The sequence below is a fragment of the Corythoichthys intestinalis genome, chromosome 2 (genome assembly GCF_030265065.1).
Source record: "Corythoichthys intestinalis isolate RoL2023-P3 chromosome 2, ASM3026506v1, whole genome shotgun sequence".
Taxonomy (NCBI): domain Eukaryota; kingdom Metazoa; phylum Chordata; class Actinopteri; order Syngnathiformes; family Syngnathidae; genus Corythoichthys; species Corythoichthys intestinalis.
Genome location: NC_080396.1, coordinates 27,611,715 through 27,637,491, shown reverse-complemented (window position 1 = coordinate 27,637,491; position 25,777 = coordinate 27,611,715). Strand labels below are relative to the sequence as shown.

The following is a 25,777-nucleotide window of genomic DNA, read 5'->3' as shown; positions in this document are numbered from 1 at the left end:
GGAAAATAAAACAAGAAGACACTGCATTACATATATTACATTCCTACCATCTATATTGTGCATCAACATAGGAAGTCCCTGTAATCATGTTACAACTAATTCAGTTTGTTTAAAAATGACCTATTTATGATACGTTCATGAAAACTACGTACTTGTTTCTTTTTATCATAAAAATGCAATATTCAGACGTTTAATTTTAGAGTCAAAGTTTGGAGTTAAATGATGCTTTTCAGACAGTTAAAGGGTCCGAACGGGTAAATAAGTTTCCTCGTAAACATTTTTCATTGATAATAATTTGCCAACATAACAGACAAGGGAGGAAAGTATGGACCTGTGAAAAAAATATATAATTGACCACATCTGGGCATACAAGGTTTCACAAGAAAATGTTCAAGTTTATATAAATATGACTACAGTATTGGTTAATTAAATTTTTACAGGCATTTGTTAAAAGGCAACCTCGGGCGGGATTCCAGTTTTTCCCCCACTACTTAGATGTATACGATGAATAAAAATAAGTGTGTGATCTGGTTGAAGTTTGCCATCAATGTGGATTGTTATTTGATGGCAATGGCTTTTGTACGTCCAACGATTGAAACGAGTAGATTCAAAATCAGTGCCAGTGTGGTCACATTGCACGTTAATATGCAAGAACATACATACTCACTCGTCAACAACCAATCAGAGAGTAGAGTTGAAATTAAAATAGTAAATATTCAAATTTGAACCAGTCAGTCACATATAAACATTAATCGTTCGCCGTTTGCATTGGCAAAAATAAAGGACCAACTAAGATAGCCCAAAAAAGGGCATTTTGAAAGCAAATTGGGTAACACTGTACAATAAGGGTCCCTTAATTAACATTAGTTAATGCATTTTTAGACAATAAGTAAGTAAGTAAGTTTAAGTAACATGACAATAATTAATTTAATCCTTTGTCTAACATTTATTAATATATTAACTAACATGAGTTAATGCATTACTTAATGCATTTTAAGACAATAACTAATGTTTAAGTAACATTGCAATAATTAATATAATTGCTTATCTAACATTTATTAATATATTCATTAACATGAGTTAATGCATCAGTTAATGCATTAGTTAATGCATTAGTTAATGCATAACCAGACAGTAATAGTTTGGTGGAACTAAAAATATATATAGACCTATATAGGGTTAGGGTATACAGTATAATACATTACTTAGCATTAATTCACATATACATTAGTGCATTAATAAATAGTTATTAATGTATACTGGTACTGGTAAGTGATTGTTATTTTAAAATGAGAAACATTGCACTGTGAGTCCTTGGGTGCTGCTTATCTAACCTTAAGTATGGTATTATTTCACATGAACGTACTTAACCTTGATTAACCATTAATAAATGTTTTTTGGAATGCTTTTTGGACCCTTATTGTAAAATGTAGCACATGTGTCCTTTAACTAAGAAATTATAAATGTTAAGTTAACAAACCCTAAACCCTAACCCTATATAAGCCTATATATATTTTTTTTTAATTTTAACAAATCATTAGTTACTGTCTGGTTATGCATTAACTGATGCATTAACTAATGCATTAACTCATGTTGATTAATATATAAATAAATGTTTGATAAGCAGATATATTAATTATTCTAATGTTACTTAAACATTAGTTATTGCCTAAAAATGCATTAACTAATGTTAATTAAGGGACCCTTATAGTAAAGTGTTACCGCAAATTGTCATGCAAAAGATAGGTATTTAGTAATGTAAAGTAATGTAGAATGAATGCTCAGTTCTAGCTTGACGCGCATTACACCATAAATGTGGTGTTCTTTTGGTTTTGCTCATCCCATCAATGTTTCTTTTGCCTCGCCTCTTGGATGGAATCATCACACACTAAAGAGATGACGCAACCTAAATGCAAATGATGCTAATCAAAAGTTTGGACACACCTTCTCAAAATTTAGAATAGGAAAATGTCATTATACTGGCAAAGAAAATAATTGCAAAAAGCTGATTTGTTTTGGTAGAACTCCCAGTCAAAGCTCATCCTTGATAAATCATTTCCTTTTTTTCTGCCTTTCCCATCTTTCTTTAAATTTTCATTTAAACCCGGAGGATTTTCAAACAGTCTTTAATTATGTTTGTTGTTCAAAGACTCAAGTGGCGTCTGCTGGGGAGGATGGCCATCAAGTGGAACGAGAAATGATGATGAAGAGGGAGGAGGAGGCGGGAGGAAGACGCTGTGAGGAGGAGGAGAAGGAGCTCAGCTGAAGCACTCAGGGATATTCGGATCTTTCGGGCTGGATGCTATAGCTCGGGGTCGGGCTCTTTTAAGTGTGTGTTTGAGAGGTCCTTGCATGCTTTGCGTGCAGAAATGGGCTCCTCTGTGCACATGAGGATTATTGTACTCCTGGCTGCCATCTCCCTAACTCAGGTGATCACTGTCTCCTGCCAGGAAAACCACAACAATGGTGAGTCACTTACCTTCATTTTAGGGCCTCTCATATGTTCCCATGAAAATCTTTTCATGATTGCAAAATGCTCTGGTCTCTGGTCCCCACTGTTTTTATTTTCATCTTTGTTTAAAATTGTTTTTGTTTTGTTTTTTTGTCCTGGCAGCACTGTAGGGTAGCGTGTCTTCCTCAAAGTTCAGAGGTTCTGGGTTCGAATCTCACCTAAGGCTTCATGTTGTTTTGGTGCTTGTGCGGGTTTTCTCTGTATGTTTTTTGATTCTTTCCACAATCCACTGACATGAATGGGGGGTTAATTGAAGACTCAAAATTGTCCTAATGATGTATAGGATAATCAACATGGATGAGCTTATAGATGAATTTATGCATTATATGTGCAAGAATGAAAATAAATCCTAAACAGTTGAGGGAAAACAAAACAGGCACTTTTTCTACATCACAAAGATGCCAAGACGGAAGAAAAAGAATGAATTTCTGCCCCCACTGAATGCAGTATGTGCTCACAGAAGCGTGCTGGCCGGCTGGTCTATTTCAGTCCGAGGTCAGCACCCAATGAACGGGTTCGGAGCTCCACTCCTGTAATGATGTGGCCTCGTGGATGGGACAGACAAAAGCAGGCCACTAATTTTGGTCAGACTTGGTCTCGGAGGCACCCAGGACACACCCTAAGTGAAAGGATGCTGGATTATGCTCAAGAAGAATAGACTACTGTTGATTTATTTCATTGTTTGCTTTGTGCTGCTCAGGTGTAATATGGCATAATGAGCAGGTGTCACATTTTGTCCTGTTTTAAATCATTGTTTTAGCTCAATCTTTTTTTTTCATTTCATAGGATTAGCTACAGAAACAGGACTGTATACAGTGGTGTCAATTCATTTCAAACGCAACTGGTGTTTGAAGTCTCACAAGTAGGAAGAGAATCCAAATGTGATACTTCCAGACAGATATTTGTTTCTGCATATAAGGTTTAAGGAGTTTCTGCGGGCGTGGCATAGCCCAAATAAAGACAAACCACACTTTTCTGGCCAGATCCAACATATATAACATCTACTGTGGCTCTCCCAAAAATAAATGCTGCTGGTGAGATGGAGCGTCTTGCGCGGGGAGAGGCTTCACCACATAATTATGACCTGCAGATGGAAAGCCTCACAAAGCCTGCAGCAGGTGGCCACATTCTTGACAAAAACTGCCTAAATGGTCTCTGGATTTGTATCGTTCACCAAAAGACATGTGCATTAAAAAAGAAAAAATCTCACGAAAGCAGGTAATTCACGTAATACTAACTTTATGTCACAGGCAGATGACAGACTTCACACGTCAAGTAGCTGTCACAATCATAGTGTAGTCTAGTAAGAGAGTCACTTGGTAAATTCTTGTCATGATGATACAGGCTTCAAACCACACCTTAATTGCTTTTTAATCACTAAGTAACCTCAAACTCTGCAGTGAAAACCCCTATTCAAGTTCACTGTCGTTCACTTACTCTGTACTTCCCTGTTAATCGTATGTATTAACTTAATAAGGTCTTAGGCACATAACTTTAAATTCGTTACTTTAAACATACCCACAAAGAACGTGACCTAAGTCATTTTCAGTTTAACACAACATGGGTAGAATTGGTATGTTCCAATTTATTAAAGGGAAATACAGCCCTTAGTATTAATGACATTCAAGTAAAAAACAGTTGCTCAGTATTTAAGTACAGTGGGGCAAATAAGTATTTAGTCAACCACCAATTTTGCAAGTTCTCCTACTTGAAAAGATTAGAGAGGCCTGTAATTGTCAACATGGGTAAACCTCAACCATGAGAGACAGAATGTGGAAAAAAACCCCAGAAAATCACATTGTTTGATTTTTAAAGAATTTACTTCCAAATTAGAATGGAAAAAAGGATTTGGTCACCTACAAACAAAAAAGATTTCTGGCTGTCAAAGAGGTCTAACTTCTTCTAACGAGGTCTAACGAGGCTCCACTCATTACCTCTATTAATGGCACCTGTTTTAACTCATTATCGGTATAAAAGACACCTGTCCACAAACTCAGTCAGTCACACTCCAAACTCCACGGTGGCCAAGACCAAAGAGCTGTCGAAGGACACCAGAGACAAAATTGTAGACCTGCACCAGGCTGGGAAGACTGAATCTGCACTAGGTAAAACGCTTGGTATAAAGAAATCAACTGTGGGAGCAATTATTTGAAAATGGAAGACATACAAGACCACTGATAATCTCCCACGATCTGGGGCTCCATGCAAGATTTCACCCCGTAGCCTCAAAATGACAACAAGAACGGGGAGCAAAAATCCCAGAACCACACGGGCCGACCTATTGAATGACCTACAGAGAGCTGGGACCACAGTAACAAAGGCTACTATCAGTAATTCAATGCGCCGCCAGGGACTCAAATCCTGCATTCCAAGACGTGTCCCCCTGCTGAAGCCAGTACACGTCCAGGCCCCTCTGCGGTTCGCTAGAAAGCATTTGGATGATCCAGAAGATGACTGGGAGAATGTGTTATGGTCAGATGAAACTAAAATAAAACTTTTTGGTAGAAACACAGGTTCTTGTGTTTGGAGGAGAAGGAATACTGAATTGCATCCGAAGAACACCATATCCACTGTGAAGCATGGGGGTGGAAACGTCATGCTTTGGGGCTGTTCTTCTGCAAAGGGACCAGGATGACTGATCTGTGTAAATGAAAGAATGAATGGGGCCATGTATCAAGAGATTTTGAGTGAAATCTCCTTCCATCAGCAAGGGCATTGAAGATGAGACGTGGCTGGGTCTTTCAGCATGACAGTGATCCCAAACACACAGCCAGGGCAACAAAGGAGTGGCTTCGTTAGAAGCATTTCAAGGTCCTGGAGTGGTCTAGCCAGTCTCTAGATCTCAACCCCACAGAAAATCTGTGGAGGGAGTTGAAAGTCCGTGTTGCCCAACGACAGCCCCAAAACATCACTGCTCTAGAGGAGATCTGCATGGAGGAATGGGCCAAAATACCAGCAACAGTGTGTGAAAAGCTTGTGAAGAGTTACAGAAAACATTTGGCCTCCGTTATTGCCAACAAAAGGTATATAACAAAGTATTGAGATGAACTTGTGGTATTGACCAAACACCTATTTTCCACCATGATTTGCAAATAAATTCTTTAAAAATCAAACAGTGTGATTTTCTGTTTTTTTTTTTTTCCACATTCTGTCTCTCGTGGTTGAGGTTTACCCATGTGGACAATTACAGGCCTCTCGAATAATTTCAAGTGGGAGAACTTGCACAATTAGTGGTTGACTAAATACTTATGTGCCCCACTTTATGTCAATTGCAAAGTTCTTAGACTTATGACAAGGGAGGATATTTCATTTTAAACACAAAAACTTATTTGCGCAGCCATTTCGTGACATCACTTATACCCACACACATACAAACTGATGGACTCAATAATGGGTTTATTTGATAATGGATTTTAACAACATAATGAGGAAGGACTTGTAATTTGTGATGTTCACCTTAGATTGACTAAAATAGTGCTGGCATTGATAAAATGGCTGCCCCTTTGTAGGGTGGCCACTTCCTGGAAATTCTTTTTTTTTTTTTTTTCCTCCAGTATTATACATCAGTAAAAAGTGACAATTCCGTGTTTTTTCAATTTATGAAATAAAGATGATTTCTGCTGGGAGGGACATGATGAAGCTTTTGTCTACTTCTTCAAGATAAGATGCCCATTTTACCAGACAAAAATCTCACACCACCCCACAAAAATCTCACAAAACGTATAAATACATTGGTAATAATGGAAAACAGCAAAACAAGCACGAGTGTGCTCCAGCACACTACTGGCTGAAGGTGTGCCCTCTACTGGCTAATTACGGTAGTAACATATAGGCAACACAGGCACCATGAGTTCATGTGCTGTGTGCACAGGTCCTGCTCCAGCTGACTTGCAACCTAAAGGCAACAATTTAGCTTTTAATTATAAAGACCTGATACAAAAAAAAAAAAAAAAAAAAAGAAAAAAACCAGCAACAACTAAAAAATCACAAATTGGGCTCTGAGGATTAAGAGATATTGGCGCATGCATACTGTAGCTACCAAGTCTCAAGAGAATTGTTTCACATATGACAGAGAAGTAAGACTATGAAGTTAGTGTCCACAACTATAACAAAACAACCTGAGTGGCAACTAACACCATTTACCATTTACCATTGACAGGGCTTCAGCCTGTAGTAAAAACTTTTACTAGTTTGATGATTAAATTTCTCATATTTTAGTGTAGCCAGTTGACTCTGCCGGTAGGTTAAAAAGGATGTGCTAATCAGTATAATCTGTTCATATTTACATTTTACACTTTGAACACAACTTTATTGGATTTGGCGTTTGAAGTTGTAATTATTCAATGATTCTTCGAGGACAAATTAAGTTAAATATCACTCATTTCTGGCAGCGACCCTGATGATCTTTCTTCCATCATAGTTAGGAATCATTGATCTCATCGTAGATAGTCCTGGCAAGGACAACTGTCTCTCAAGAACAATTTTCATTAGGTTAAGTCTCCCCATCCATATTCTAAACGTTGCACTTATTTTATCTAAAGTACCATAAATGGAAAATTGGATTAAGTCTAGTGGAATATTTGTGATAATCTTATTCTAGTTACAGTTTCAAATAACTAGGTACAAATGACTCAGCAAAATCTATTGTAAAATTGAACCTTTTTTTTTCCTTTTGTCTGTCCATGTACTGACTTATTAGCTGTTATCTCTGGTCCAGCATATGTAATCAGTCGTGTGAAATGAGACCTTTGATTCAGATCCAGACTTCCAATTCTGTTTAAGTATGACAACATTTCATATAAATATACCGTAAATGATCTATTGCTATTTCCGATGACCTCATACTAATTATATTGTCCATTATATTTACATTTTAACACTCTTTAATTTCTTCACTCAATTTTACCTTCTACTGATGTTTGAGCTTTACCAATCTGTTGGCCACTAAAGCCACCCATTCCATTCATTTTCTATATAGCCTGGCCTCATTAGTGTTGTGGATGACCTTGTTCCTGAAGCTGACTTTGTGCACGAGGCGATTTCCACTCTGAACTGGTTGCTAGCCAATGACAGGATTACACAGGATACAGACTCATACTCAATTTCGTGTTAATGTTTTTGTAATGTTGGAGGAAGTCTTAAGAACCCACACTAGCATTGGGGCGAACATGTGACCAAGAAAACTGACGTTTCAAACCCAGAACCTCAGAACTGCACCCTGTCTGCGCGAATCCATGGTCCACTATTCCACCATTCAAAAGCATTCATTGTTTCTCTAGATAACCTTTGACATATTTGCATCTTCCTTATAGATACATGTGTTGAAAATGGACAAACATATGCCAACAAAGAAATGTGGAGCCCTGATCCTTGTCGGATCTGCGTATGTGAGGCCGGCAGCACAATGTGCGAAAGTGTGATTTGTGATGACCTTGGAGACTGCGCCCAAACGATGACCCCGGAGGGCGAGTGCTGCCCGGTGTGCATCACTCCAGGGACCATTCCAACAGCAAACCCTTCTGCAGGTTCGTGTGTGCCTGGCAGTGTTTCCTAAACTTTATTTAGCCAATGCACATGTTTTGCTACGAAATCTCACTGCACAAAAGTATACTTAGTGTGATTCACCACAAAATGGTGGCCTGAGCAGTACTTTTGTCTAAATCAGGGGTGGCCAAACTACTCCACAAAGGGCTACAATAGGTTTTTGTTCCAACCTATCAAGAGGACACCTTTTCACCAATCCGATGTCTTACAAGTGGATTCAGTTGATTGCAGTCAGGTGCTTTTTATTTCCCCAGAAAACTCTGTGGTTAAACAAAGGGTGTACAAACTGGTCCTCAATAGTCTCTGTGGGTTCTAGTTTTTGTTCTTACCAATCGACCACAGACAGTTTAACCAATGAACAAGCAGCACCCGAAAGCAATAAAATGATTATGCTTGTAAGAAAGGGCGTAGGCTTGGTCTCAACATTGGTAGGGACGATATAACAGCATAGCCTGCATTTACATTTTTTGCTGGGGACAGGATATTAATAAGACCAAACAGATTGGGTGAACAGGGCCACATTTTTCATTAATATGAACCTAATTAATTGATAGGCTAAATGATCAATGCAAAAAAAAATCCATATCGACTGATACAAACTTTTACATGCATTGGTTTAGGTGATACACTGTTCGATTCAAACCTTTGTTTTTAAAAACTATTACACAAACATTTTGAAAACTTCCAGAATAAATGTCTGGTTTTTATTAGCAAACATAAACATAATGAAAATAATTCACTTTATAATGGTAGGGTCAATTCTATCCTTACAACATATGGGAAGACAATTTAAATTCCCTATATAACTGAACTCATTTCATAATGCAAATAAGGTTGCCTAAAAGTTGGTGGGAACAATTTTAGCATTCTGAAAAGTTGGTAGTGTTATGTCCCTACCGTCTCTATGCAAACCTACACCCTTGCTTGTAAGACACCAGATTGGTGAAAAGGTGTCGTCTTGTTTCGTTGGAATGAAATCCAGTACCCACTGCGGCTCTATGTGGAATAGTTTGGACCCCCCTGAGTTAAACTGTCTGTGCTGGATCGGTTGGAACAAATAACAGGACCCAAAGCGGCTCCTGAGGACTGGTTTGCCCACCCCTGGTCAAAATAATGCTCATATCCACTCACGTCAACATAGTCAACAACGTCGTTCCTTGGCACTCCGATGGCACAGAATTATTCATATTGCTTTGGCCTAATCACAAAAACAGAAAATAGGTACATCTTGGTACAAAATGACTGTATGTAAAGGGTTCACTGTATAATATCATTTCAATTTACTGACTCAGTGAAAACTGCCATCTGGTGGAAGAACATTCATTTGTTCTCACTGACATTATATATCGTTGGCATAGATACCTTTGACCATTTTGTGTTTCATGCTGCCACAGCTCCCACAGAGGAGGAAGGCTCGAGCTGCGAGGTGGAGGGGAAGATCTACGCTCATAACGACATCTGGAAGCCGGTGCCCTGTCGTGTTTGTGTGTGCGACAATGGCGTAAGCATTTGCAGCGACGTGCAATGCGAGGTGGTACCCAACTGTCACAAGGTGGTGACCCCGGAGGGCGAGTGCTGCCCAGTGTGTGAGAATCTGGCCAGCGCCACAAGGCACATCGGTAAGATCGCAGAAATCAATGTGTAGTTCTGCCTCCTATCCGCAAGGATTCACTGTTTTGTAAATTCAAAGCATCATTCACAAGCTGTCACTTTGATAAACGAAACAATTTTTTTTTTTTCATTCTTTGTCTTCAAGCAATCATGGGTTACCGGGTAAGTCATGTTAAAATATCCAATTGTCAGTATATATATACAGTATATATATATATTAGAAAAAAAAAAAAAAAAAAGCTATTCCTAAAAAAATATGTTTCTCTTGTTTAGCTAGGTGTATGTTTTTTTAACATGACGAAGCTATTTTTTTGGGTAACTACTGAAAACAAACTTCACAAATTTCCGTTGTGAACTGTTGTCATTTAGTGCGCAATAACTTTTTAGAACTATATAATTATAATATATATAGATATGTATATAATATATGAAGAAATATATACAGTATAATATGAGAACAAAAGAAAAGTATGTTTTCTAATATGTGTAAATTGTGAATGCCCATAACAATGTTTTTATGTTATTATGTTTCCTTCTCATGTAGGGACAGAAGGGTGAACCGGGTGATATTCCCCATGTAAGTTATAAGAAGTGATGTCTACTATTAACCCTTAAATGGTTAACCTTTTTTTTTCAACCTGGTGACACAACATTATTTTCTCACCCTCAGCTGGTGGGAATCCCTGGACCTCAAGGACCCTCCGTGAGTTTTTTTTTTTTTTTTTTTTTTTTTTTTTTTTATTGATAAAGGTCAGCCTTTGCATCGGTCTCTAAACATGAATGAATTTGACATGTTTCCTTTTCAGGGCCCTCCAGGTGCTCAGGGGAGAACTGGACATAGAGGATTTAAAGGCAGAAGGGTACATTTAACCATTTTGAAGGGTCCTTGAACTAACTATGACATTGGGTTGAACATTTTAGAAATTTGGTTATAATATCTACCTGTTTTATTTTATTTATTTATTTATTTTTAAAGAAGTAAGAATGACTATTTTTACTTCGATACTATACTTTACATACTAAACCTGAGGTATCTGTTATATCGCTCTTATGTTAAAATACAAGACGAAGAAGACGAACAATACATTTGACTGTTTTTTAAAGCTTATGACAAAAATTAACACTTTCATTGCAGGGATTCCAAGGGCCCCCGGGTTTTGATGGAGAGCCTGGAATACCAGGGAATCCAGGAGAGCCTGGCCCCCCGGGTTTCCCCTCTATTCCTGGGGTGAGCTTGCGCCTCTTTAAATTGTTTCAAGGAAAAAATACATATAAAGTACGATATTAATATCCATTTTTTGTCCTTCAAGGGTAATTTGGTGTCACAAATGGCATCGGGTTTCAATGAGAAGTCAGCAGGCCTGACCGGTATGGTGTCAGGCTCAAGGGTGAGTGTAACCCAGACGCAGTATGTCCCTGCACTGTTAGGAATTTTATTATGCAGTATGTATATTAAGGGAAGTGTTATTGTTTCAGGGTGAAGCAGGACCACGAGGACCTCCTGGGGCGACTGGACCGCCTGTAAATTCAGCTATTCTTAAATTTTTTAAAGAAGAGATTTATTATGTGTGTCTTTGGTGTGTTTGTGGGGGGGTGGGGGTCTTCTGAAAGTGACGGAAAATTGTGTGTATAAAATGGATGGATGGATGGATGGATGGATGGATGGATGGGTGGATCAACTTGAGTTTTACACTTGTGCAAATGGCCAGTTTTTCCATTAGAAACATTGCTGTTTTGCTCGTATACCAAGCGGACATTTCCTGTCGTTTTTGTTCAGGGTCCAAGTGGTGGTCAGGGTCTCCCAGGGGAGGCTGGGGAGCCAGGACAAATGGTACTAACATCTTCACACTGTCACTCTGACCTTTTTGCCGAGTCCTCTTGAAATGTCTCAACATTTGAGGTTTCCCTGTGTTTGTCCGTAGGGTGAACCAGGTCTTCGAGGGCCAGAAGGATTGCCAGGAAAAAGTGGTCCTGATGTCAGTGAAATTAATTCATCAGTCCGTTCATTAATATTGTTGCCCATCTTTTGATGTTCAAAGTGATTGTGCTACTAAAATCATGATTAGCTTGATTTAGATTTTTTTGACTACCATATTTTTCGGAGTATAAGTTGCAGTTTTTTTCCCATAGTTTGGCTGGGGGTGCGACTCATACTCTGAAGTGACTTATGTGTAAAATTATTAACACATTATTATATCATTGGTGTTTTGGAGTGACACTGATGGTTTGGTAAACGTGTTAGCATCTTCTTTATGCTATAGTTATCTGAATAACTCTTAATAGGTATGTTACGTTAACAAACTGGCCACGTTCGCATTTCGTTGTTCATGCATCATAGAACATTATCATCAGTGTTGTTAATAACGGCGTTAGAGTATAACGATGTTACTAACGGCGTTTTTTTTTTTTTTTAGTAATCTAATTTAATACTTTTCTCATCTTGGCAACACCTTTACCGTTACTGAGGATGTAATGGCGTGCGTTACTATGCGTTACTACGTTGGTTGAATGACGCGAGAAAAGTCCAAGAGACACGGATTCACGGTGATGAGAGAGCAGAGCAGGAGTGTGGAGGCCGTTGCCAACGCGATGCTAGGTGGCTCCAATAATACATAACTGTAGCCGATAGCCTACAAACTACGCCCACATGATGCCACGGTATATACCACATGTATATAGAACTAGATGCGAAATGATAGACTCGCCGGCGTTAGTAAACAGCCGCCATCTTAAAGCAGTTGACTTCTCAGGAAGGCTCTGTTGTCGAGAACCTTCCGCGCGAACCTAAGTAACTTTAATATCTAAAATACTCCTAAATTGGCAAAATCTTGAATTGAATCTATCTTCAAATGATGAAATCGTTTTAAAACTTTCACATGTCGAAAGTAGACGGAAGGGAACTGATGCAATAACAGGAGCAATTTTAACAGCTTTAGTGGTTGATTCAAAACAATAAATGACTTCCAAACATAGCAAAGGCTAATATGTTTTTTTTTAATGAAAAAAAAAACATAACGGTAACACCAGTTATTTTGCCAAGTAACTAATTACTCTTACATTCAGGTAACTGAGTTACTGACGCAATTACTTTTTAGAAGAAGTAATTTGTAACTGTAATTGATTACTTTTTTAAACTAAGATTAACAGCACTGATTATCATACTGCACACTTATTCAGCATGTTGTTCTCTATTGTATTTTTAATTTAAATCTCCTTTCAAGTTGACATGTCTGTTCTATGTTTTAGATTTTATAAAGTAAACTTCCCCAAAAATGCGACTTATACTCCCGTGCGACTTATGTTATTTTCCCCCCTCTTTATTGCCCATTTTTGGGCTGGTGTGACTTACACTCAGGTGCGACTTATAGTCCGAATAATACGGAATTCTATTTGCTTAGGGTGAAGCTGGACCTGTTGGTGCTCCAGGAGAGAGTGGATTCCCAGGATCACTGGTAAACAAATGACTTCCACACCCGCTGCCTGTTTCTTCTGTATGTTCTGCTCAAAGTACATATTTCATATCTAACTATGCCACCTCATTAGGGTGCACGAGGACTACCTGGTACTCCAGGAGTTTCAGGTCAAAAAGGTCACAAGGTATATTCATACTTGTCTTCTTTTATTGCCTTTACCGTTTTGGACACCTGAAGAACTTGTAATCTGTCTCCAACAGGGTGAGATGGGCATGTTTGGTCCTAGAGGAGAGCCTGGAGCTGTGGGTATCAAGGTAGGATTTCTTTATTGATGAAAAATTCAACATAACTACCAATTTTCTAGTGCCTTCATTTGCTCGTGTCTATTGTGTTCTACAGGGTGCTTCTGGAACTCCTGGATCCATGGGTGCTACTGGCCCAGTGGTAGGACACCCTAACAATAAGCAAACCACACATTTTGATGCAGTGAGGTATTGAGAATTCATTGTGTGTCAGGGGCCACCTGGGTTAGTGGGAGAAAGAGGAAGAGCAGGTCCACCTGGTGCTGTGGTAAGAGCAGTCATCAATCATCTGCATTTACTGTAGCATGAACAATGTTGCTGGATTTGAACTAAACATTTAAAGCAATTTCTGGTTTAGGGAAAACGTGGAGCTGCTGGACATGTTGGCAAACCAGGTCCCTTGGTAAGGCTGGAGTACAATTCATTTATTTCATGTCATCATTTGGCAAAATGAATTGTGAAGTGAATCAAACATTTTCTGTGAAATGTTGGACCAAAATCAATGAGACTGATATCCTTCAACCACAGGGTCCAATTGGAATCCCTGGTGTACCTGGCTTCCCAGGTGCCCCTGGACAGAAGGTGAAGTTGCAGTTTTTCCTTAATCGTTGACAAATAAGCTTAAACAAAACCATTAATGACTTCTCATTTATCACTCTGATTGTCTTTAGGGTGAAGTGGGACCAACTGGTGTGAGAGGAAGTGCAGGTCAGCAGGGACCCAGAGGAGATGCAGGTCATGTTGGGCCACCAGGACCCACCGGACAGCAGGCAAGCAATTTCCTTATTCTGTTGAATGAATTAAATCAAAAGTGAATATTGTTACTAAGTACAGTATGTTGGTGGTTGGTAACAGGGAGCTGCGGGGCCCGATGGAACATCAGGTGCCAGAGGTGCAACAGTACGTGAGCCTACTACGGACCAAGTACTCAGGTGGAATCAGTGATGTTTTTAATTGGACCTATGATTTGTTTCTAGGGCCTAGCAGGCCCTATGGGTCCATCAGGGCTGTTAGGCCCAGTTGGGCCTCCGGGACCCCAGGGAACCACAGGAATACAAGGACCAAAAGGACAAGATGTAAGAGCCAAGAATGAGTGACATTGTTTTCCTGATTCTTGTCACTCACATGATGTCATCTTTTCTCCAGGGAGATGCCGGTGTGGCTGGAGCGAAAGGAGAAGCTGGACTTAAAGGCGAAAGAGTACGGAAAAAAAGAAACTTAAAATGATCAAAATTGCTTCTTTCATAGTCTATTGGAGCAAAGATTAACCTTGTGTTGTCCAAACCCATTGATAGGGCGACCATGGTGCTCCTGGTCTGATAGGCCCCATGGGAGATGAAGGCAAGCGTGGAGCCCGCGGTGATGCAGGTTCTGTCGGTGACCAAGGACCTCAAGGCGAGACAGTGAGTTGAATCAATATTTTGTATCGAGAAGTTTCTGTCAATTTAGTGGCTACAGGTGTCACTCATAATGGCAAACATGCCATAATAGTCACACTGTCTTAAATTATGATTAAAAAAAAAATTTTTTTTTTAGGGAGTCCCTGGGAACCGTGGGTTCCCTGGCACGGATGGTTTCCCAGGAGCAAAAGTGAGTAAGATACTTATTTTCAAGACAATTCCTTTCTCGATGTGACTTCCAGACCTCAAGCATTATGGAGTCTTTCAGGAACCAGAACTAAACAACACTCTTCTATTGTCACAGGGAGCTCAGGGTGAAAGAGGGCTTCCGGGCACAACCGGTACAAAAGGTCTGACAGGAGATCTTGGAAGACCTGGAGAGCCTGGATTAACTGGTGCACGGGTAAGGCCTGCTAGGATCCACAGTTATACAGTAGTTTGAAATTGTAGGACACACACTTGACATTACATTTATGATCTTATAGGGATTGTCCGGAATTATTGGTGCCGAAGGAGAAGAAGGCAAGCAAGGACCACAGGTTTTTAAAATTTGTTATTCAGGAGGCTTTCTGCGGCCAGTGTTGCATCTGTGAGCATTTGATGCTGTCTCCTGCAGGGCTCAGCAGGAGATGATGGCAAACCAGGCCCAGCTGGTTCTACAGGAGGTCGGGGTTTAGCAGGACCCATGGGCCTACCAGGACCAAAAGGCCTCGCTGTCAGTTTGACTTGGCTCACTTAGCTCAAGATGCCCAATAACTTTATAGACAATATTGACTCCTATGTAATTTTAAGGGTGATCCTGGAAAGAATGGCGAGGCTGGTAGTACTGGCACACAGGGTCAAAGGGTATGTTGTTTTCTCTCAGAAATCAGATGTCCATTCACTATATATCATAAAAAGAAATGACATGTTGATACACCACCATAATGTAAACATCCTCTAGGGAATCAATGGAAAAGATGGTGAGGAGGGAGCTGCCGGTCCAACTGGCCCCGCCGTAAGTGTCTCGTTCATCATCAAAACCAGAGTCATATTACTTTAATCATTATGTGTGGTACATGTTGTATAGTAAAGATTACAAGACTCAATTCCTAATGACCAAATTTCAATGTGTCTGCTAAATGTTCTACACTGCTGCTACCCTTCATCTCATGTTCGCTTCTTCAGGGTCCTGCAGGGAAGAGAGGCGAGCAGGGACCACAGGGACCCATTGGGTTCCAGGTGATATACCACTATAAAAACTCTACTTAACATATGCATGATCGTGTTTGTTCATAGAGTGTGGGTGTGTTTTAGGGTTTGCCCGGAGTGCCAGGCCCACCAGGAGAATCTGGTAAACCAGGAACCGAGGTATGTCAATAAATCAGCCAGTCTTCAAAATATTTACATGATCAAATAAAAAATCACATAGTAGTTCGGCTACTACTGTATATGCTATCATATATATTTTTTTAATATTCCATTCAGGGATTTGCTGGGGAGGAAGGCTCTGCCGGAGCATCAGGACTGAGGGTAAGACAGTAATTCTTGTTTTGCTTTAAAATGTCAAGTTTGAAAGTGCTTTTTGTACATCACTGGACTATCCCAACAGGGAGAAAGAGGCGCACCTGGAGCAAGGGGTGAAACTGGACCCAAAGGACTACAGGGACCTAAAGGTAGTCCAGGTACTCCAGGTCCAGATGGATTTAAGGTAAAAGAGGAAAAAAGGCTATCAAGTTTAGCATGCTTGAATTGTAACTATAGTTAAGATAATTCAGCTGAGTACTGGGGGGTATTCTAGGGAAAACCAGGGGTAAAAGGAGCCGTTGGAGAAACAGGAAGTCCAGGACTGCAAGGGATGCCAGGGGAAAGAGGCATTCCAGGATCTCCAGGCCCAAAAGGGGATGTGGTACGTGCCGTCAGCAACACGATCATGATGAAAGCAATTTCACTGATTGACACATGAAGTCTAAGTGAGCCTTTGCCAACAGGGCTCTATTGGTGATGCAGGACTAGAAGGCAAAGCTGGAATTGATGGAACTCGTGTGAGTTGTTTGTACCACATTCTGCTGAATTAAACATTATTTATCCTGGTAACTAAAAAAATGCTTTAAATCCTTAAATATGGATTGTCTTAAGTTTGGCCTGGTGAGCTGCCTATTTTGGATCAGTTGATGGCATAATAAAAAAATTACATTTCAAATAGACAGCAAATCACTTTGGAAAAAAACTAAGTGTGTCTGTGAGTTTCAGAGGGGTCCATAATGAAAAATGTGTGTAATGAAAAAGTGGGAGTGTGTGAAATGCACATCATTCCTTGAGTCTGAAGGCATCAATATTGACATAATTCCTACACATTTGTCCATTAAAGGGTGTGTCTGGGCCAGTTGGACCTCCAGGTGCTGTTGGAGCAAATGGTGCCAAGGTAAGGCTTTTTATGTTTAAAGTTTTGGATTAAACCACAAAAAAGACATTGAAGAATACTAACTTAATTGATTGTGATAATGCAAAAGCCCGTTGTGTGTTTTTTTTTTCATAGGGTGAACCAGGTGCACCAGGACCCAACGGACGCCGAGGAACAAGAGGAGTACCTGTGAGTAAAAAACTTTTGGGATCAGAATTCATGATGCATGATCACCTCTGTCTCTAACAAGTGTGTCTCATTTACAGGGTTCGACCGGTGAGCCTGGTGCAACTGGTGCTGCAGGTTTCCCTGGACCTGCTGTAAGTTACCTCAAAACATTATATCAGATTATTGGTCCAAATACACATATTACTTTGATTTTTTTTCTTCAGGGTGCTGAAGGTCAGCCTGGGGTGAAGGGGGAGACTGGGGAGCCAGGCCTTAAGGGTGAGGCAGGACCAAATGGACCACCAGGAATGGCGGGCACACCAGGAGTGCAGGTGTGAATTAGTAACTGGACTAAATCGAAAGAGACATACCAGTATTAGGATTTTTTTCTTATTCTCCGCATTTTTCTGAAAAAAGTTTTCAACCGTCTCAAGAGTCCCTAAATTAGCCCTCTTTTAAGGGGGCGGTGCATTCTAATGTAAATTCTACACTGCTCACCTAACCAATCTACTGTATTGCCAATACCAAGAGTGGTTTTCACAACCATGATCACTAGAGTCACGGTGCAAGGGGGTGGCTCAATTTGAGCTTTGAGCTGAAAATAGTGAGATTCACATGATTCTACCAATCAGAGGTCACCAATGTTAGCTGCCACTTCTCTGTTCATCCAATAAAGCACAATGTGGGTCTTTTTCTTATAGGCTTTGACGCAATGTTTCAGACATGGCAGTCTGGCGATGTCTTGAAAGTGAAGAATGAGAAATATAACTGCTTGTCAGAAGGAGCAAAATTTAGAAAAGCTCACTCAAAGACACACTTTTAAGCTAAACAACAATAGAGCAAAACATGTACTTGGTTGTGGATTTTTGCTGGTACATCAGAGAACCGAATATTTGTATACAAGCATTTAAAAAGCCAATTCCCCTTAAATATTTTACTTCATAAATTGATTGACACGTATGTTTCAGGGCCCAGTCGGACTGACTGGACTTAAAGGTGGCAGAGGAACACAGGGCGCATCGGTGAGTCTGCCCTAGCAACACCCACCATAGTTCTGTCTTTAAATTAGGGCAAGCCATCGTTGACACAGGTTTTACTTGAAACGTTCTCTTGCTCCAGGGTTCTGCTGGTTTCCCTGGTCTACCTGGTGGCGTCGGTCCACACGGTTCACTTGTGAGTCCACTTGGATCGTGAAATGATGGTACTTTCCAATTGGCCAAATTGTTTAGTAACTGGCAATCTCGCATGTGTGATAGGGTGCTGTTGGAGCAGATGGGCCCATTGGTTTAACTGGAAAGCAGGGCACCCCGGGTATTCGTGGTGAAAATGGGGCTCCTGGACTTCAAGGGGAGATTGGTGCTCCAGGACCGGCAGGCGATCCTGGAGAGAAGGGTGAATCTGGAGAGGATGGTGCTCCAGTAAGTAGGAAGTCATGTTTTGCACCCACATCCCACCTGCTGCACATACATAGTGCTCCATTGTTTTTGTGTTTGTGCATCAGGGTCTTCCCGGACCTCCAGGACCTCCTGGCGCTTCAGGACAGCGAGGCGTTGTGGGTCATCCTGGTGTGAGAGGAGAAGGAGCCATGCCAGGCCTGCCTGGTTCCGCGGTATGAAGGAACTATCCTGCTTAGCAATTACTGCTCAACAAGTGGACAATAGATCATCCTCTTTTCAAATTTTAGGGTCCTCCTGGAAAACCAGGAGCTCCTGGTATTCCAGGTGGAAAAGGTCCTCCTGGTGGAGTTGGTCCAAAGGGAGCCACAGGGCCAAGAGGAGATGCAGGCCCTGAGGTTGATGATTTTTCCAACAGAGTGTGTTGAAGGTAATTTATATGACTTTATTTATGTTTTTTAATGTGTTAAATCAGGGTGTGGTTGGTGAGGAAGGCCCTCCCGGAACCGATGGACTATTAGGGGCACGGGTAAGTGTAGACACATGTCAAGGCCTGGTGGCATGCACAGGTGTGTGTACTGATTACCACAATGTGACTTTACAGGGTGATAGAGGTAATGCTGGTCCTGAGGGTCTAGCTGGAGGTCCAGGTTCTCCAGGAAATGAAGGTCCGGTGGGCCCTACGGGCAGTCCGGGAAAGACAGGCGAAAATGTGAGTTTCACCAATGCAGTGATTTTAAGATGAATGGGGCTACCAGCTTGATAGACTTTTTAAAGTCCTGACAATTATATGTTTTTGGGTTTAGGGTGCCAAAGGATCGCCTGGACCTCATGGAGCACCTGGAGTACGAGGCAAAGTGGTGAGAATCTCAGTACAGTCTCAATTTCTTAATCCTTAGACAGGATAATGGAAGATATTTTAAAATATCTTTAGGGCCCTCAAGGACCACAGGGAGACAAAGGACCAGATGGTGAACAAGGAGAGAGGGGTCAGAAAGGTCACAGAGGTTTTACTGGTCTCCATGGTTTGCCAGGAATTGCTGTAAGTCTATGTCTTTTTAAGCTATGTGTCTGTGACGATAAAAAAAATAAATTAATGAAGATTACTGTTGTTTTTTTCTTCTTCCAGGGAGCTACTGGGGATGCTGGTCCTCCAGGTATCGTCGGACCAGCTGGATCAAGGGTAAGGTGCAGAGAGCAATAATCTCAGAAAAAAACAATAGAACTTTATGATCTCATAAATGCACAGGGCCCTCCAGGTTTGGTAGGTCCTGCAGGCAAGGAGGGTAACATGGGCCAGCCAGGAGCAATGGGAGCACCCGGAAGCAGAGGAGCCAGTGGTGACATTGGAGTTCAGGTAATATGTTGTACAACGTTGAACTTTTTCCTTTGTACCAAAGTTTCTATGTTATTTCCTTTCTGTTGTCAGGGTCCTGCTGGAGAACCAGGACCTCCAGGGCCTCCAGGCCCACCTGGACCTCCCACTGCAGCTGTGAAGGAATATTTTGCAGCTCCCATGGATTTTGATGAGGACGGCATACCTGAAGCTTTGGAGTTCTTCAAGGATGATGTGGCGGTCGTCCCTCCTCCACTTCCAGAGTTAATTAAAGACGAGGCTCTTCCTAATAGGAGTCCCATCATTGTCCATAGTACTCTGAAGACCCTTAGCAAGCATGTGCAGAACATGCGGAGCCCAGATGGGACAAAGGAGAATCCTGCAAAAACATGTCAGGACATCAAGCAATGCTATCCACAGAAAACAAATGGTGACAATCTTCTTCTGAATAATAACCACAAAAACTGCACATATCCAACATTAATATGTTCTTTTTATCTCCAGGAGAATACTGGATTGATCCAAACCAAGGAAGCACTAAAGATGCCATCAAGGTGTTTTGCAACATGGATAGTGGTGAAACCTGCATCTCTGCTAATCCAGCCAATGTTTCCCGCAAATCCTGGTGGACAAAATCCACTCCTACTGTCAACAAACCTATTTGGTTCCAATCACAGATGTTCGACGGAACCGCAGTAAGCAGATAATAAGATTGTAGTTGTGTGCTGACACTAGGATTTTCATAAGATTAGCAGTGCTTTCTGACTTTCTTTTGGTGTGAATGACCAAAACTATGCCAAACCGTTTCAGTTCCGTTACGGAAATGCTGAGGAGCAGCCCAACACAGTGGCGGTTCAGTTGAAGCTGCTAAAGCTTCTTTCCAAAGAGTCCCACCAGAGAATCACCTACCATTGCAAGAACAGTGTGGCATATAAAGATGCCAAGGGCACCATGAAGAAAGCCCTGATCCTTAAAGGCGCCAATGGTCAAGAGCTAAGGGCCCAGGGCACTAACCGCCTGCGATACACTGTCATTGAGGATGGTTGTGCGGTGAGTCATCAACGAATAGAAGAACAAAATACCAGAGATGGTTGAGATGTGTGTGTTTGTGTGTGTTGGGGGGGGGTGCTGATTCCTTAAGGCTGGTTGGTGCTGACTCGGATGGGCAAAGGGTCAACCATGGTTCTTAGTTCATTCACTCCCAGCCATTTTCCCCGGAGCAAGGTCCTTCGCTCCCGGCCATTTTACTGGATTTTGACTGATTTTGCAAGGCCCACAGTAAATTCTGTTCTATTGCTATATAAACATGGAACCCACCATAAGAAAGAGTAGACTCTCTTAGGCAAGTTAGTTCATATCTTTTTCCATTCTTTAGAAATCAGCATTAGAAAATAGTAGAGGTGTGCAAAATTTCCGATTCTTAGATTATTCGTGATTCGGCCGTGGAAGATTCGAGAGCGATTCACAAACATCCAAATTCCGATTATTGAAATATGCGAAGTAAAGCGGAAGTACACAACACTCAGCGCGCCGCGCGGTCTTCGGGACGGAACGGAGCGAGAGTAGCTAAACATCATGCTTCCCATTACCCGGCCCCTCGGGTAATGCCAATGCTCAACTCACGGCTCTAGCTCAACTCATGCAACGAGATAAAAAAACACAACAACATACCTGACTGCTGCCGAAAATCTGCTCCAGAGTACATCCATATAATGTTACGGTGGATATCATTTATATAGGACTAGATGCATTATAGATTTGGTAGTGTTAGCAGCACATCTACAAAAAGCTAGATGCCGGCGTTATAAACGGCCGCCATCTTAAAGCAGTACACTTCCCTGCAAGGTTGTTGTAGCGAACCTTCCAAGCAAGCCTAATTAACTTTTTATCTAAAATACTCCTAAATCGGTAAAATATTGATTTGAATCTATCTTTAAAATAGTTTTAAAACTTTCACAAGTCGAAAGTAGACAAAAGGGAAATTATGGAATAACGGGAGCAATTTTAACAAATTTAATGGTTTATTCACAACATTAAATTAATTGAATGTAGTTTAAAGCTGCTGATACAGAATGGGGACTGGAGTTTGGATTTGTTTACTGCTATATGTTAACTTGACACTGAAATAGTAGTGTGATTTAGCCTGAGAGTATTTTTGAACAATTTTGGAACTAATGTACAAAACATAAAAAAAAAAAAAAAAAAAAAAAAAAAAAAGAGAGAGAGAAAAAAAAAAGGAGGGAGGTGCATCAATAATTGTTTTATAATCGAATCGGCGCCTCTGAATTGTAATCGTAATCGAATCGTTAGGTGCCCAAAGATTCCCAGCTCTAGAAAATAGCTTAGTTGAGTTGAGCAATTTTCCAATTTCTGATGAAAAAAACGGAGAAATTGAGCTTTTTGTGAAAGCATATATGTCAAACATAACTTTGACTTATACACAGCTATTTTTTTGCTTTAGTTACATCCCAAACATCTGAATAATGTTTTCCTTTTACAAAATAAGATAAACAACAAGACAAATAGAGGTTTGATAGCAAAGTAAAAATGTATTTACACATAACTAACTGAAAGACGCTGTTCTGGCCGCGACAGCCAGTTAAACTTTTCCCTCATCGCTGTCTGTTTCATAAAGATAAATCTTTTTGAGTCTCTGTGGGCTCCGCTCGCGAGCAGCACAGGCTCAAAAGCATTGTCCGCTGTACTAGTGGTCCCGGTCGTTCTGCTTGGTCGTCCAACGCCTGGCATCCCGGGCGTCCTACCGGTTGTTCTGCTCGGTCGTCCGCCGCCTGGCATCCATTCGGTCGTGTTCTGCCAGCGCCCGGCCGTGCGGCTTGGGCGTTCGTTGCCGTTTAATCGGGTTGCGGGTCTACCAAATGCGCTACTACCCTCCAGTGGCTAGTTTTATTGCTTTAAAATGGATTTTCAGCTTTGTGCTTTGGGGCTAAATTGAATCACGACACAGAGATGTCTTTTTTGGAAGAAAAAAAAAAAACGTAAAAGACGTATAAATACGTCTTTGGGACATGGAAACAATTAAAAATAGAACATATTTATAAGTTTTTGGGAGCAAATGAGTTAGGGTGCGGACACTGCTCTACTAGCTGTGACTGTGGGCAGGGTGTGAGTCTAGCTTGCTCCCCTCTGGCCTGCCTTTCGACTTCTGTTCAGCTGTCTCATTATTCACATGAGTAACATAAATTAAAATGGACATACGCATTAATGGTTTCCACCAAACACAAAGTAGGATGTTGACTGATTAAAACTCACAGGTTATTTGTGTTAACACTGTGTTCCCCACCATACATTACTAACATTGCTTGCGTACTAACCACTTCCTGTTCATACTTTCGTCCGACCTATCTTCCCTCTTCCTTTCCTTCGGTTACTAGGTATCCCCTGCTCACATGGTTTCCACCCTGTATTAGATAGCATATACATATAACTATGAATTTTTTGTGTCACTATTCCCCCACTATTCTCTGTCGCCCCTAGACCATTTTGGGTCGAGCTGAATAATCTGAACAAATAACACAATATAAACAACCACAATGGGAGCACACCAAACTCTCATGAGACACCGTTAACCCATAAAACCACTCTGATTCCCATTCTTCATGGTTAAGCAGGGAAATAAAACAGGTTTAAGAAAAGGGTAAAAAAAAAAAAAAAAAAAAAAAAAGAGAAAGATGGGTGAGACAAAGGGAACATTTAGTGATTTCAACACCACTTTCTGGAAGTCATTTAAGAGTCATATAACCATGGTTCGTAACCATAGGTGGAGTTTGACTTTTGTGGATGGGGGTTGGGGGGTAGGCAAAATAATCCAATCGAATTAACTAACAAGATATATGCTCGGATAGTAGCTTAGCCCATGCTAGTACATAAAGGCATCCCAGCTGAGTGTGTGTGCGTGTGTGTGTGAGCGCGCACATTTTTCTGTTTTACCTAGTGGAGAAGTAGAGACCACGTCCTTTTTGACTGACTATTCCAGCCAGGAACATTTATACACATTGAAAATGAGCTTTTTTTTTTTTTTTTGCGCATCATTTTTTAGGGTTAATGTCTTTATTGGAGAAAATTGAAACTGCTGAACATTTTGTCAGTGCTCTCCAGCATTTCATGGTCCACATTTTCAATCCTTGGTTCCCGCTCAGTAGTTGTTGTCGCTTTTGAAAGCTTAGGTTTGAAAAAATAAGGTCTATCCATCTTGCCTCTTCTGTCCTCAGGTGTGGTTTTTTTGGGATAAGCAAAGCAAATGACTGTCTCTAAGGTGGTAGTCACATGATCTGTTTGAAAAATAATTCTGACCCATTATTAAAATATTTTTGTTCATTTTATTTAGTTTTTTTGGTTGATGTTTTATTGCTTTACAACTTTTATAGACAACATTTTACTGGCAAAGTCTTAATTTTAAATTCATATATTGGAAAGTCAATTATATGCAATGACATTTTCGGCCACCAGGGGAGGGGGATATGGCCCCCCTCCGGCCCCCCCTTAATCTCAGCATAGGTTCATAACCAATTTTGTGTCTCCTTTCTCTGCAGAAGTCTAATGGAAAATGGGCGAAGACAGTGTTGGAATACAGGACTCAAACCACCATCAGGCTGCCCATTGTGGACATGGCACCCATTGACATAGGAAAGGCCAATCAGGAGTTCGGCCTTGACATCGGACCTGTGTGTTTCTCATAAAATACAAGACCGGGAGAAAATTTTGTGTGAGATTTTAAGAAAATGACTCCACTTCCTGCGAGCGCTGTGGATGAGTTACATCATTACTGTTACACACGTGGCTGCAAAAGATGTGTGACTGGTAGAAGGCCACCATTATTTATTCATCTTGTCTGTGAAATCTTCATATACTCATTCGAGTAAAAAAAAAAATCTAAAAAAAAGCCGAACACAAAGAGATAAAATGTCCTAATAGGTATTTGAATGAAGAAGATTACGGACTAACATATTTTTAAATGCAGAAAATTCATCTTAAGAGTTTGCACATGTAGCTCTTAGTTTGGGTAGGATAAAATTATTGATCCTAAATTATAAGTTTCTTTTCAGAAACATATTTAGTCTTCCAAAGAAAATGTGTGTGTTGCGACAACTCATTAAATGTCACCTGTAAATGCTACATGCTTGACTGTAAATTTAAATTTATTTGTTTGATGTTGTCAATTGATTTAGAATAAATGTCTTTTTTTCTGGGGCGCCTGAACTCATTCCACATAATAAAGTACGAGAATAAAATAAGCATTCATCTAACGCTCGAAAACAAAACTGCTAGTTGTGCAGGATCTATTCAACCATCTGTCCTTTAGGGGGTGCTCTTAATTTGCAGCAAATCACAGGTCACTGCACGCCTGTCACACTTCCACCCAAGTCAAGTTCCTCACTTGGGTGGCTGAAAGTAAACCAACCATTTCTCATAAAGACGGTGTATTTCTTTTAAGCCACAAATGATCTGCTTTAAGTTTGAGAACACATGGTGCCATAGCAGGCGTTTCCTCAACTCTCAACATGTGTAAGTAAATGTAGTGGTGTAGGAGGGAGCACAAAGAGCTCGAGAGGGGGGGGAGGTGTTCTTACAGGAAGAACGAGAGCCAAAGTTCAGCCTGCACATGTTTGTGAGTTGACCTGGCCACCGCACCAATGCTGAAAGAAAGCCCACTCTCTCCACTTCCCGCTGCCAGGTCGGCATCAAGGGAGGAGGTC

At 40.7% G+C, this 25,777-nt stretch overlaps 1 protein-coding gene across 1 annotated transcript; it reads left to right on the top strand.

The window, feature by feature from the left end:
* Nucleotides 1–2,307: 2,307 nt before the first annotated feature.
* Nucleotides 2,308–25,161, top strand: LOC130912446 (collagen alpha-2(V) chain-like). The gene is made up of 55 exons (XM_057830545.1): nt 2,308–2,466; nt 7,825–8,037; nt 9,451–9,675; nt 9,813–9,829; nt 10,212–10,244; nt 10,338–10,370; nt 10,474–10,527; nt 10,803–10,895; nt 10,978–11,055; nt 11,144–11,188; nt 11,445–11,498; nt 11,590–11,643; nt 13,066–13,119; nt 13,211–13,264; nt 13,341–13,394; nt 13,480–13,524; nt 13,597–13,650; nt 13,741–13,785; nt 13,911–13,964; nt 14,054–14,152; nt 14,238–14,282; nt 14,360–14,458; nt 14,529–14,582; nt 14,678–14,785; nt 14,919–14,972; nt 15,087–15,185; nt 15,268–15,321; nt 15,399–15,497; nt 15,575–15,628; nt 15,726–15,779; nt 15,950–16,003; nt 16,079–16,132; nt 16,250–16,294; nt 16,374–16,472; nt 16,563–16,670; nt 16,753–16,806; nt 17,133–17,186; nt 17,301–17,354; nt 17,432–17,485; nt 17,558–17,665; nt 18,302–18,355; nt 18,453–18,506; nt 18,590–18,751; nt 18,835–18,942; nt 19,018–19,125; nt 19,203–19,256; nt 19,332–19,439; nt 19,534–19,587; nt 19,662–19,769; nt 19,857–19,910; nt 19,977–20,084; nt 20,157–20,493; nt 20,568–20,758; nt 20,874–21,113; nt 24,614–25,161. Exons 1-55 carry the CDS (start codon nt 2,370–2,372, stop codon nt 24,758–24,760), a joined length of 4,746 nt encoding a protein of 1,581 aa, XP_057686528.1. The 5' UTR covers nt 2,308–2,369; the 3' UTR covers nt 24,761–25,161.
* The last annotated feature ends 616 nt before the right edge of the window (nt 25,162–25,777 follow it).

What these genes read in the sequence shown, in the direction of transcription:
- LOC130912446 (XM_057830545.1), top strand. Translation starts at nt 2,370, where the DNA reads ATGGGCTCCTCTGTGCACATGAGGATTATTGTACTCCTGGCTGCCATC. An exon ending in GTATGGTGTCAGGCTCAAGG is followed by an intron (nt 11,056 to 11,143) that starts GTGAGTGTAACC and finishes TTATTGTTTCAG; the next exon opens with GGTGAAGCAGGACCACGAGG. An exon ending in AGGGACCCATTGGGTTCCAG is followed by an intron (nt 16,004 to 16,078) that starts GTGATATACCAC and finishes GGTGTGTTTTAG; the next exon opens with GGTTTGCCCGGAGTGCCAGG.